The following is a 13,972-nucleotide window of genomic DNA, read 5'->3' on the forward strand; positions in this document are numbered from 1 at the left end:
TTAACGAGTATATTGAGTAGTACGTCATTAGACATAGTCTCAAACATTGTGGATTTAGTTTCTCTTTGTCCCTGGCCCACACTCCAGTACAGTAGGTGGTGGTAATGCACCATAATGTTGGATGCCAACCGCCGATAAACCCCACCGAAGAAGAAATGGCAACACCATCCACCAGTGGGGGGAGACGTCATGTCAATTCTCTGCTTGGAGCAGCTCTTTCCTGTCTGTTTTTGAGTGCGTGTTGAGTGTGGAAGAACGTGTGCTGCTAAGGTCGTACAGAACCCAGTCTGTCGGTCTGCGTGTGGGAATGTGTGGTTAGTTTAGTTATTCAACATTATTTGCACTTATGACAAAATAAAGTATTTGTTTTTATTTAGGAATTAGCTTGCTAACGACCCAAAGCAAATAATTGAGGAAGCAGCAACAGGGCACGTTGTTTGCTTTGTTGTTTTTCAGGTCCAAGATATTTAGCTAAGTTGTCCAATTTGTAGTTATTAGCAAACGCCCCTGTGTTTTGAAGATGTCTACGGGCTGTCAGAAGACCACTACTAGCAAGGCCATTCCGACCAGGCGGGTGACCATAAACGACGCCTCGCACATGCCCAACGACTACTCCACTACTCCCGGGGGAACTCTGTTCAGCACAACGCCTGGAGGTAGCTAGCTAGTAGCTAGCCTTTATAGGACTGGTTATATGTCTATGTTATAGCTATGTAATATGTAAAAGCACGACTGTTTATGACGTGGTTATAACTAACTCAACGGGATATGATTCGATTGTTAGCCTGATTACCATGCGCTCGAGCTGTGCAGGTGCCCGTAACACAAATCTCGATAGGGTTATCAAACCTTTAGACAAAGGACACCTGTCTAGCAATCAAACAAATGTATTTAGCAAAAATGTTTGTGGTGCAATGTTGTAAACTGACAAAGGCTTTAGCCAGCGATATGCTCATGCCTCATTGCATACAGTGACTGTTGTTGTTTTTGTTTCTGCTGGCAAGTGCCATTATTTGCATCATCAGCTTGTTAGCTCGTTAGCATAGCTTTTTGTGCACCACCACGGTCCTCATACCTATGTTTCACTGTGGTTTCAGAGTCCAGCAATAAGACATAGCTAAGGCACTAATATTTGTGTGAACTCAACCTACTATGTGTATTGAACATTTATATTGCCGTGTACAGCCATACCTATGCATTGTGGATCCGTGAACGGGGGTGTCGGTCTACTCCGTGACACACACAGAACATAACGATGTAGACTGGTGAGCGAGCTAATGTGGCTCATTTCACAGATGGATCAGAGTCCTGCAATAAGAACTAGCTAAGACGCTAATATTTGTGTTAACTACACAATTGTGTCACTGAGTAGGCTAATACCCCATTTCATGTGGTCACAATCCATAGGTTAGGCTGTAGATCTATAGGTAAAGCTTTGTAAATGCAGGCTTCTTGTTTTTTTTGACAGGCTTCAGGAACATTTCTTACATTCAACTTTTTCATGTTCTATTCATAGGAGGCACTTGGCTCTGTGCAACATTAGTCCTTTCAATGCAGTACATGAGTCCCTGACTCGAGTTCCGATTTTAAAGACTTGTGACTCGACTTGGACTGGCCTTCCTATGACTTGTATTTGCACTTGGACTGGATAGGCTACTATGATAAGCAGAAAATTAGCAGCGCTGGGTGCGCAGAGCAGCGATAGTTCTGTTTTCGAGTAGTAGGATGGACACAGCCTACATCAAGCTTGTGAGCAAGCGATGAGTGTGGGCAGGCTCTGCTTCCGATCCTTGTCTACACATCACGCAAGCGACTCACTTGCTTCCTCATAACCACCAGTCAGTCAACCTCTTACTATTTAGCTTTTCCTCGTTAAAAAAAGCAAACAGCTTTATGAAATTGAAAACACTAGTATTGAGTACAGTGTAGCTATGAGTCTCTCTCTCTCTCTCCTTGACTATTGAAAAGTAGTCTGTCTATCCTCCAACTTTCCCCCCTACATCCCATAGCCAGGTTCTGATAAGTCTCCTTTTACTTTTCACTCTGCAATAAATAACTACACAAATATCAGTCAGTGATTACAAATGAGTAGCTGAGAGCCTGTTACAATTATTGCAAATAATAATCTGGTCTGGTGACTCGACTCGAGCAAAGGGGCCTTGGGACTCGTGACTCGACTCGAGCAAAGGGGCCTTGGGACTCGTGACTCGACTCGAGCAAAGGGGCCTTGGGACTCGTGACTCGAGCAAAGGGGCCTTGGGACTCTTGACTCGACTCGAGCAAAGGGGCCTTGGGACTCGTGACTCGACTCGAGCAAAGGGGCCTTGGGACTCGTGACTCGACTCGAGCAAAGGGGCCTTGGGACTCGTGACTCGACTCGAGCAAAGGGGCCTTGGGACTCGTGACTCGACTCGAGCAAAGGAGCCTTGGGACTCGTGACTCGACTCGAGCAAAGGGGCCTTGGGACTCGTGGTTTAGTGATTCGACTACAACGCTGCTAGACGCATTGCAAAGTAAAATAACCTGACATTATCTGAAATGTTTAAGTATCTGACATTTTAAAAACATACTTGTTTGCCTCATGCATGGATTGTATGCCCTTTTCAATTGAATTATAAATATGTTGGCTAGGACACTTTTTATTTAAATAGGCAGGTCAGTTAAGAACAAATTCTTATTTACAATGATGGCCTATGGAACAGTGGGTTAACTGCCTTGTTCAGGGGCAGAACGATATATTTTTATATTGTCAGCTCAGGGATTCGATCTAGCAACCTTTCGGTTACTGGCCCGATGCTCTAAACACTAGGATACCTGCCACCCCACTTGTTGCTTGTTGTGATGTGATGTGTTTAAAGCATTTCCACACGAGGCCTTTCACTTCCTCCCTCTTCACATGGTCACAGCTAAGGCGTTGGTGGTGCCGTTCAACACTGATTCAGAGATGATTAACGCACTAGCAGAACCTGCCAGATCATGTTGCAGTTTCTTATATTTTAGCAGCTGCCATTCTGAACCCTCTGTCACAAGAGACACCATTAACAAATGTGACATACAATTTGAAATGCATAATTTGCATAACTTTCAATGCATTCATAATGTGAAATGCATTGAATGTCATGTAAAATATGCAATTAAAAGCAAGATATGATGGATAACATTGCTTTCCTACACTGTCTAGGCTTAATTTCCTGAGTATATGTGTGTGTTGATATGGTGGTGAGCTGGTTAACTGCCATGTTGTGTCCCAAATTGCACCCTATACCCTATATAGTGCACTACTTTTGTAGAGGGCCTGTAGGTCAAAGGTAGTGCACTATATAGAGAATAGGGTGCCATTTAGCTTACCTCTAATATCAATCCAATGTTAAGAGGGGTAATGCACTGAGGGATCCCACAGATGACTCCTCATGTGGGAAATTCTGGCTCAGAAAGCAGCTGGCCGATATAGCTTGCATTGAACCACCATTTTGTGAGCAGATATCAGTGACTTTACTCTGTGGACAGATTGGCACAGAGGACAGTACAAACAGAACAGTTTTTGCACATGTCTGTGTCAAGGATTAATGCAATCATGTTGGTGCCATTAGTTTTATTTCGTGTTAATATTACGGTTAATTTGTTGTAGGCTATCGGTTGAGTTTGTTGAGGGCGGTATGTTGATTTATGTACTTGGAGATGATGTTGTAAGGAAAAGCACTTTAAAAAATATAATTTATTATTTACCCTGAACAAAAAGATAAACTCAACATATAAAGTGTTGGTCCCATGTTCCATGAGCAGAAATAAAAAATCGCAGAAATGTTCGATATGAACAAAAAGCTTATTTCTCACAAATTTGGTGCACAAATGTATTTAGATTCCTGTTGGAGAGCATTTCTCCTTTTCCAAGATAATCCATCCACCTGACAGGTGTGGCATATCAAGGAGCTGATTAAACGGCATGATCATTACACAGGTGCACCTTGTGCTAGGTACAATAAAAGGCCACTCTACACGCCTGGCAGCCAACCCATTGCTGCACCCCTGCCCAGTTGTGTGGAATCCATAGATTAGGGCCTCATTAATTTATTTCAATTGACTGATATCCTTATATTAACTGTAACTCGGTAAAATCTTAGAAATTGATGCATGTTGTGTTTTCAGTGTATGTATGTAGGGCTTGCACTTCAGTCAAACACCTCAGTCTTTCAGAACAACTGTTAGCTCACACGTCACAGTGAGAAAGAGGCATTGTACCTAATCTCTCATGGAAAGACTACGTAAAACAAATAAGGCATCTGACCAAATTATGCAAAATTTCAGGTATGGGTTAAACAAGATCACACAACCTTCAGTGTATGTGGTTTAGCTGCAGGCTTTGAACCAAATCTGACTGCAGAACAGGATGAGTACTAGTCCTATATGGTGGGATTGTGCGCCAATGTACGATCTGTTAGATCCATTAAATTTACATGAACATCTCATCCCCTGCTCTCCCCTCAGGTACAAGAATCATCTACGACCGGAAGTTCCTGCTGGAGTGCCGCAGTTCCCCACTGGCCAGGACTCCACCGTGCTCTCTCCCCAACATTCCAGGGGTCACCAGCCCACCCTCCAAACACATCAACAATGTAAAGGCCCATAACAGAGAGCCACTGAACAACAACATCACTGCACCTGCTGACAAAAGCACTGGTAAGAACATGATCCTGTCAGGCAGGCCAACTATTTACTCTTATCTCAGGCATTACAATGTGCCCCCCCCAAAAAACATCCCCGAAAATAGTCATACGAGATGTATTAGTTTTATGGAAAATATATAATGGTATTTAATAAGTGAAATAAGATCAAATGTTCAGATTTACTGGTACCTAATGGGGTTCAGGTCATTTTTAAGTTTTGATATTTACCCTTATGTTAGTATTGCCTGCCAGGCTACAAATACAGTGCCTTTGCGAAAGTATTCGGCCCCCTTGAACTTTGCGACCTTTTGCCACATTTCAGGCTTCAAACATAAAGATATAAAACTATTTTTTTGTGAAGAATCAACAACAAGTGGGACACAATCATGAAGAGGAACGACATTTATTAGATATTTCAAACTTTTTTAACAGATCAAAAACTGAAAAATTGGGCGTGCAAAATTATTCAGCCCCCTTAAGTTAATACTTTGTAGCGCCACCTTTTGCTGCGATTACAGCTGTAAGTCACTTGGGGTATGTGTCTATCAGTTTTGCACATCGAGAGACTGAAATTTTTTCCCATTCCTCCTTGCAAAACAGCTCAAGCTCAGTGAGGTTGGATGGAGAGCATTTGTGAACAGCAGTTTTCAGTTCTTTCCACAGATTCTCTATTGGATTCAGGTCTGGACTTTGACTTGGCCATTCTAACACCTGGATATGTTTATTTTTGAACCATTCCATTGTAGATTTTGCTTTATGTTTTGGATCATTGTCTTGTTGGAAGACAAATCTCTGTCCCAGTCTCAGGTCTTTTGCAGACTCCATCAGGTTTTCTTCCAGAATGGTCCTGTATTTGGCTCCATCCATCTTCCCATCAATTTTAACCATCTTCCCTGTCCCTGCTGAAGAAAAGCAGGCCCAAACCATGATACTGCCACCACCATGTTTGACAGTGGGGATGTTGTGTTCAGGGTGATGAGCTGTGTTGCTTTTATGCCAAACATAACGTTTTGCATTGTTGCCAAAAAGTTCAATTTTGGTTTCGTCTGACCAGAGCACCTTCTTCCACATGTTTGGTGTGTCTCCCAGGTGGCTTGTGGCAAACTTTAAACGACACTTTTTATGGATATCTTTAAGAAATGGCTTTCTTCTTGCCACTCTTCCATAAAGGCCAGATTTGTGCAATATACGACTGATTGTTGTCCTATGGACAGAGTGTCCCACCTCAGCTGTAGATCTCTGCAGTTCATCCAGAGGGATCATGGGCCTCTTGGCTGCATCTCTGATCAGTCTTCTCCTTGTATGAGCTGAAAGTTTATAGGGACGGCCAGGTCTTGGTAGATTTGCAGTGGTCTGATACTCCTTCCATTTCAATATTATCGCTTGCACAGTGCTCCTTGGGATGTTTAAAGCTTGGGAAATCTTTTTGTATCCAAATCCGGCTTTAAACTTCTTCACAACAGTATCTCGGACCTGCCTGGTGTGTTCCTTGTTCTTCATGATGCTCTCTGCGCTTTTAACGGACCTCTGAGACTGTCACATTGCAGGTGCATTTATACGGAGACTTGATTACACACAGGTGAATTGTATTTATCATCTTTAGTCATTTAGGTCAACATTGGATCATTCAGAGATCCTCACTGAACTTCTGGAGAGAGTTTGCTGCACTGAAAGTAAAGGGGCTGAATAATTTTGCACGCCCACTTTTTCAGTTTTTGATTTGTTAAAAAAGTTTGAAATATCCAATAAATGTCGTTCCACTTCATGATTGTGTCCCACTTGTTGTTGATTCTTCACAAAAAAATACCGTTTTATGTCTTTATGTTTGAAGCCTGAAATGTGGCAAAAGGTCGCAAAGTTCAAGGGGGCCAAATACTTTCGCAAAGCACTGTATTTAAGGTGAGTAGGAAATAAATACATTAACACGTGTGTGTGTGTGTGTGTGTGTGTGTGTGTGTGTGTGTGTGTGTGTGTGTGTGTGTGTGTGTGTGTGTGTGTGTGTGTGTGTGTGTGTGTGTGTGTGTGTGTGTGTGTGTGTTTATGAAGGTGACGATGCACAGTTTGAAATGGACATCTAACTGTTGGTGGAATGAGCATTCAAGAGGGATGTGAAAAAACTTCACTTACTGCCATGATGCTGAAGAAGAGGCTCAACCAATCCCCCACCCAGACTTGCTACAATATTGTCACCTTCTGTGTTTACAGATGAGTCCATTAGTTGCGGTTTGTTAACTTTAAATATCAGCTGTATTTTTACTGTAAAATAACACAAAGGTGGTTCAGGCGTGTGAATGAAGTGTTATCCTCTTGACTCACCTCTGGGGCCTTTCTCTTGTGGAGCCAGCAGCAACACTGAAAAAGATTGCTCCAGAGGAGTGGTGTGGCAGTAAAGATTCAATTTCTTTCATTCTTTAAAATTATTTTGCCACTCAAATCAATCTTATCATGGGTTATCCACATTTCACTGCCTTCAAAATACTATTAATTTTTTCAGATAAAAAGATTGTCATACAAAGCAATGTAAAAAATATAGAGAGAGAAATTTGAGAAAAAAACTAAATTTTCATATGGTTTGTAAGAAGAATCAATAAAGAAAATAAAACATATTTGGTAGTAGACTTGTTTCCTAAAAAAGTAACCAGTGCACAAAGGGAGTTGGATAGAATGAGTAGGCTATGTGTATTGCAAGATCAAAGGATTACTTCTGTCAATCCCTTGGGCACTGTCGGTTATCTGGCAAGTGTCATTAGAGTCTCGTGGTAAATGGGTTGACCGACTGCAATACATGTTACTTTCGGGGAAAACACTTTGTATCTGACAGAAAACAAACTAATGACCCAAGAAATGGTTATTCCACCAGTAATATAGCAGTAGTATAGCAGGGGCAGCAGGTAGCCTAGTGGTTAGAGCATTGGACCAGTAACCGAAAGGTTGCAAGATCGACTCCCCGAGCTGTCAAGGTAAAAATATGTCGTTCTACCCCTGAACAAGGTAGTTTACCCACTGTTCCTAGGCCATCATTGAAAATAAGAATTTGTTCTTAACTGACTTGCCTAGTAAAATACAAATAAATAAAGACAGTTTTTTAAAATTACGGATAAGTAATCATAAAACACTTACGCCTAATGTTCTTAAGTTCACATAGGATGACATTTCATTATTATGAGTTAAAAATGAAGCCTATCAGGTCCTGAAACGTTTCATTAGACATGTACATGAAGCCTATCAGGTCCTGAAACGTTTCATTAGACATGTACATGAAGCCTATCAGGTCCTGAAACGTTTCATTAGACATGTACATGAAGCCTATCAGGTCCTGAAACGTTTCATTAGACATGTACATGAAGCCTATCAGGTCCTGAAACGTTTCATTAGACATGTACATGAAGCCTATCAGGTCCTGAAACGTTTCATTAGACATGTACATGAAGCCTATCAGGTCCTGAAACGTTTCATTAGACATGTACATGAAGCCTATCAGGTCCTGAAACGTTTCATTAGACATGTACATGAAGCCTATCAGGTCCTGAAACGTTTCATTAGACATGTACATGAAGCCATCAGCCAATTTTATCTAATTGATAATACCTTTTTTACATTTTTGCTCGAAATCAAAACACACTGGAAGAACTTGATGTTTGCTGTTCACATCCATCAGCTACAAATCCACTGGCACGCTCCCGTTCTTCTGTGAAGGAAAGCTGTACATTTACAGCATCTGTAGTGTGGCAGGAGTGACCTAAGTGGAATTCTTCAGCAAGTTCCCTCCTGCAACTGATAACATTCCAGAACCAGCAGCCTGAAAAGCGGTAATCATTACACACCATGATGTCCTTCCTCTCATCAAAGAGCTACACTGTATCTCTGTACTCTGCACATAAGCAGAGGCATATATGATGCATATTGGCTCTAAATTAAATAACTTGAATTGTGATTATTAAAAAATTTAACAAATGGTTCCAGTCTTTTTTTAAGCATACATGATATGCTCTAGAAGCGTTTATACATTTTTAAATTTAAAGATAATTCAATTTTTAAAAAAAGATTTTAAAAAAAAAGGTTATTCCATCTTCAGATCAATCCCAATGTAAATGTCAACCAAATCTTGTACCTCAGTGAGTAACATACATAAGCGACTGTGATATCACCTGGATGTGAGTTGCTGTCCAACTAGTTATGTAGTATTAAAGCAGGTATCAGATCAGACATTTCCTAAATTGTCAAGTCTAGCACTTCATTCTTCCCATCCACTGTAGGGTTGACAGTTTCCCTACTTGCCAAGCAGGAACCAAGGTTTGTTCCTCCCTCAGAAATCAATAGCACACAACATCATATGCACACTGTCACACTCAATCTTTTCTCTCTGTAAATCTGCACCAATAAAAATAAGACTGCAATTGTAAAACAACATTTAGGTTACATCAACGTCAATGTAATTAATGGACATAATTGGCTCTAATCCCGATGTAGAAGCAATATTAGCCCATCAATTAACCTACTCGAATCCAGGCTGCATCACATCCGGCCGTGATTGGGAGACCCATAGGGCGGCACAAATCAAATTTATTTATATTGCCCTTCGTACATCAGCTGATATCTCAAAGTGCTGTACAGAAACCCAGCCTAAAACCCCAAACAGCAAGCAATGCAGGTGTAGAAGCACGGTGGCTAGGAAAAACTTCCTAGAAAGGCCAAAACCTAGGAAGAAACCTAGAGAGGAACCAGGCTATGTGGGGTGGCCAGTCCTCTTCTGGCTGTGCCGGGTGGAGATTATAACAGAACATGGCCAAGATGTTCAAATGTTCATAAATGACCAGCATGGTCCAATAATAATAAGGCAGAACAGTTGAAACTGGAAAAGCAGCATGGCCAGGTGGACTGGGGACAGCAAGGAGTCATCATGTCAGGTAGTCCTGAGGCATGGTCCTCTAGCCCCCACACCACTAGAGGGATATCTTCAACCATCAACTTACCATCCTGAGACAAGGCTGAGTATAGCCCACAAAGATCTCCGCCACGGCACAACCCAAGGGGAGGGGGGGGGGGCAATCCAGATTGGCCCAGCGTCATCTGGGTTTGGCCGGGGTAGGCTGTGATTGTAAATAAGAATTTGTTCTTAACTGACTTGCCCAGATAAATAAAATTAAATACAACTAGACTAAATAATGAGCTGACCATCAGGATGCTATGGGTGTGGTGGGCTATAGAAGAGGGTTATTCATGAGGGTTTAGTCTGTGAGAATCAACACGTGCTAGACAATCTGTGACACCTGGCTCCTTGCCACTGTCCTGAAGCTGCTTCACTAATGGAAAACCTACTGGGCCTTTTCCCCACGCCCTTGTGTATGAACAAACACTGTCAAGGGTCCAACCCCAGGCCCTATAATGACTCGTGCCACAGTAGGACCCAATGAACAACATGACAGACTTCTGCACCCCAACAGATCAGCCGGTTTAAATGGCTATACTATTTGTCAGCATGGCTTGTCACAGTGGCAAGAGTGATTGTTAATCTGTATTAGTTCATCTTTAGTTAATACAGCATTGATGATAGGCTTGAATTCAGATTTGACCTCTTGACTGTCTGTGATCACACTGCTTTTAGTTTAGGCTGTACTTGCTTAAATAACATGAACAGCTTAGTTTTGTAATTCAACCTGCCTCTGAATAGTTGGTACACAGGTTAAAATGGTGTGTGAGGAGCACGTGATGCCGCGGAGCTGAGCAGACGTTGACAAACCAAGCTCTTCAAAGTTATTCTATTTTTTACCTAAATAACAACGTTGAAACAATATTCTAACATCGGCTGATAAATTGTCAAGTACTTACCTTCCCAAAGAGCCATGGACCTCCGACCGAGAGGACGACCAAAACGTTGTTGATTCCCAAGATAACGATAACGCTACAGCTAGCAAGATTAACATTAGCCCTCATAACTCAGACGACAGTTCCAGACTGTTGCTCTCAGCAGCCTCTTGCGAGCCTGCCGACATGCTGGCTACTCTCCTCCGGGAAATTCAGGATGGTAACAGAGGTCTTTCTCTGAAAATGGATAAGAAATCGGCTGAACTCCATTCTTCCATTGACGACCTGAAATCCTCCATAAATGATCTCCTTTTGAGAATGACTGAGGCAGAGTTGCGCATTCGCACAGTTGAAGATAGCATCGCTAGACATGACCAGGTCTTGACACAACTGCAAAAGGACAATGCCTACCTCAAAAACAAGGTAGATCAGATGGAGAACCAGAGTAGACGTAGTAATATCCGTGTGGTGGGATTAAAAGAGGACAGCGAGGGCCGTGACCCGGTCCGTTTCTTCACTCAATGGATCCCGGAGGTCCTAGGCATAATCAACTTCACCAAGCTGCTGGAAATCGAACGCGCCCACAGAACATCAGCGCCGAAACCCCGGCCAGATGAGCCCCCACGAGCCGTCCTGATCAGGTTCCTCCGTTTCCAAGACAGAGAGAAGATACTGCAACTCGCAAGAGCCAAAGGGGACATCACCATCGATGGAAAGAGGGTCAGCCTTTTCCCAGATATGAGCGTGGATCTTGCCAGACGCCGCAAGCAGTTCAGACCTGCCGCCAAAGCACTGAAGGAGAAGAACATCACCGGCTACCTCATCCACCCTGCGCGGATAAAAGTTCAGTACAAAGGCCGAAGCCATCTCTTCAACACACCGGGAGAAGTGCACACTTTTTTCAAAAGAACTGAGCAACGTCTGAGCCAGGACGGTCTCTCTGGGGGATAAAATGCAATTCGTTTGTTTTCTCTTATCCGGATTGAACTGCTGGTATCTCCCGGTCACTATAATTGATTTGTACATTTTCAACTAACCGTATCTTCCCGGGGTGAGTTCTATTACATTTACAGGAGAGTATATTTTGGTTTAGTCCATATCTACTGGGCGAAGCAATAAGTGGGTTTAGGCCCACTGCTTTCCCCCTCATTTATGTTAATCTTTCGAAAAGAGACTCAAGCATCCCTTACCATGGGCAGTAAATATTCAGCCATAAATATCTATTCACAACATTTGTTTTCAATTTAGAGTGCTCGCAGGTTTTAGTTTACGCCTAGGTTTAGCTAGTAAGAGCAAGATGGAAAGCGAGCAGCAACGTATCTCTATAAGTGTATTCATGTTTGATTGTTGGGATTGTTGTTTTAGTCTGACAATCAGGGTGGATGGGATTTTTATTATTTTTTTCTTCCTTTTTTCTATGTTTATTGTTTTCTTCCTAAAGAGACACACAGGTCACTTTTGTGCTCAAACCAAAGTTGAAACATTTCCTAATTATCTGCATATGATAGATTTCTATTCAGTTATATATTTGAAACCCATCCTATGCTTAATCCACTAAAATATGTCACATTTAACGTAAAAGGTCTTAACAGCTCGATTAAAAGGAAAAGAGTCTATACATACCTTAAGAAATTAAAGGCTGACATTGTGTTTTTACAAGAAACACATCTTACAGCCAGTGAACACAAGAAATTGAAGAGGGAATGGGTAGGACAAGTTTTTGCATCCTCTTTTAACTCCAAAGCAAGAGGAACTACAATTTTGTAGACACATCCCCTTCTGCGTCAACAACACCATCTCTGATCCCTCTGGCAGGTTTGTTTTGGTGCAGGGGCATATGTTTTCAGAGTCTTGGACCCTATTGAATATTTATGCTCCTAACTTAGATGACCATATGTTTATTCAGAATGTCTTCCTTCAGGTTGCTCAAGCACCACCAGGATGGCTACTGGTTGGAGGAGATTGTAATTTTTGCTTAGGTACAGTTCTTGATAGGTCTTCTGATAAACCCTCACTTCTTACCAAAGCCGGCAAGCTCACCATGTCATTCATGAAAGATCTCAATTTACTAGACATCTGGAGACAGTTGCACCCACAGGATAGGGACTACTCTTTTTATTCACACCCACACAAGACACACACACGCATAGATAACTTTTTACTTTCGACACAACTGTTTCATAGAGTGTTAATGTCGAGTATCTCCACAGATTGCTTAGTGACCATTCTCCTCTGGTATTATCAATCTCCATTCCTACCAAGGTAAATGGAGCATATAGATGGAGACTAAATTCTACACTCCTAAAGCAACCTGAATTTTGTGCATTCATCAAAGAGCAGATCAATATTTTTACTTTGACAAACAAACCCTCTGCTCCTGACAGCTTCATTCTTTGGGACACATTGAAGGCCTATCTGAGGGGACAGATTATTTCCTTTACTAAAAGGCTGAAGAAAAAGACACGGTGCGGAACTGAGTGCCCTTGAATCTGAAATCTCTGAGCTAGAGAAAGCCTACCAAAGAGGCCCGACTAAAGATCTATACAGGTTTTTTATTTTGGTAAATAAAAAACTTAAATATAATATTCACATATCAAGCTGAGAGGGCCATTACTAAATCAAAACAGCATCATTATGAGCTTGGAGAGAAAGCTCACAAAGTATTGGCATGGCAACTGAAAGCAGAGGAAGGTAAGAGGACAATTAATGCCATAGAAACTCTTACTAAAGAGATATCTTTCGACCCTACTGAAATTAATAATACTTTTAAGAAATAATATGAAGACCTCTACACTTCCCAATCAAGCGATGATCTATCAGAGATAGACTCCTTTCTCTCCTTCCTCAACCTCCCATGCCTGTCAGGGGAAGACAGCGAGCGCCTTAGTGAACACTTCTCAGTTCCTGAATTGTTGGAGGCCATTAAATCCTTACCTTCTAATAAATCTACTGGGGAGGATGGCTTCCCTCCAGAGTTCTATAAAGAATTTAGGGAGCTGTTGGTCCCCTACCTTATGGAGGTACTTAAAAAAGCCCGAGAAGACAACTGCTTTCCAGAGTCCTTCTCTCAAGCAGTGATTACTGTAATCCACAAGAAAGGGAAAAACCCGCTAAAGTACGCCTCCTATAGACCAATCTCTCTCCTTAACACAGATTGTAAACTGGTCACCAAGATGCTATCTAAGAGACTGGAGTCATGTCTTCCCCTATTGGTCAACCCAGATCAGACTGGCTTCATAATTAATAGATTGTCCTCCAATAATCTCAGAAGGTTCTTTGATATAATTCACCTTGCTAACAAAAACAAAATACCTAGTGTCGCAGTCTCCCTCGACGCTGAAAAGGCCTTTGATAGGGTTGAATGGCCATACCTCTTTCGCGTCTTGGAAAAGTTCGGTTTAGGTACAGTGTTTGTAAATTTGATAAAATCACTCTACAAATCTCCTAAAGCTAGGATTGCTACCAGTGGGATTACTTCCTCCTCTTTCCCTCTTTATAGGGGG

At 41.9% G+C, this 13,972-nt stretch overlaps 1 protein-coding gene across 1 annotated transcript; it reads left to right on the forward strand.

Annotated features, from left to right (window-relative positions):
• The first annotated feature begins 201 nt into the window (after positions 1-201).
• On the forward strand, positions 202-7,270 carry LOC118393254 (eukaryotic translation initiation factor 4E-binding protein 2-like). The gene is made up of 3 exons (XM_035785754.2): positions 202-656; positions 4,486-4,677; positions 6,711-7,270. The coding sequence occupies exons 1-3, from the start codon at positions 521-523 to the stop codon at positions 6,740-6,742; spliced, it is 360 nt and encodes a 119-aa protein (XP_035641647.2). The 5' UTR covers positions 202-520; the 3' UTR covers positions 6,743-7,270.
• The last annotated feature ends 6,702 nt before the right edge of the window (positions 7,271-13,972 follow it).

This window comes from Oncorhynchus keta, chromosome 14 (assembly GCF_023373465.1).
Source record: "Oncorhynchus keta strain PuntledgeMale-10-30-2019 chromosome 14, Oket_V2, whole genome shotgun sequence".
Lineage (NCBI taxonomy): Eukaryota > Metazoa > Chordata > Actinopteri > Salmoniformes > Salmonidae > Oncorhynchus > Oncorhynchus keta.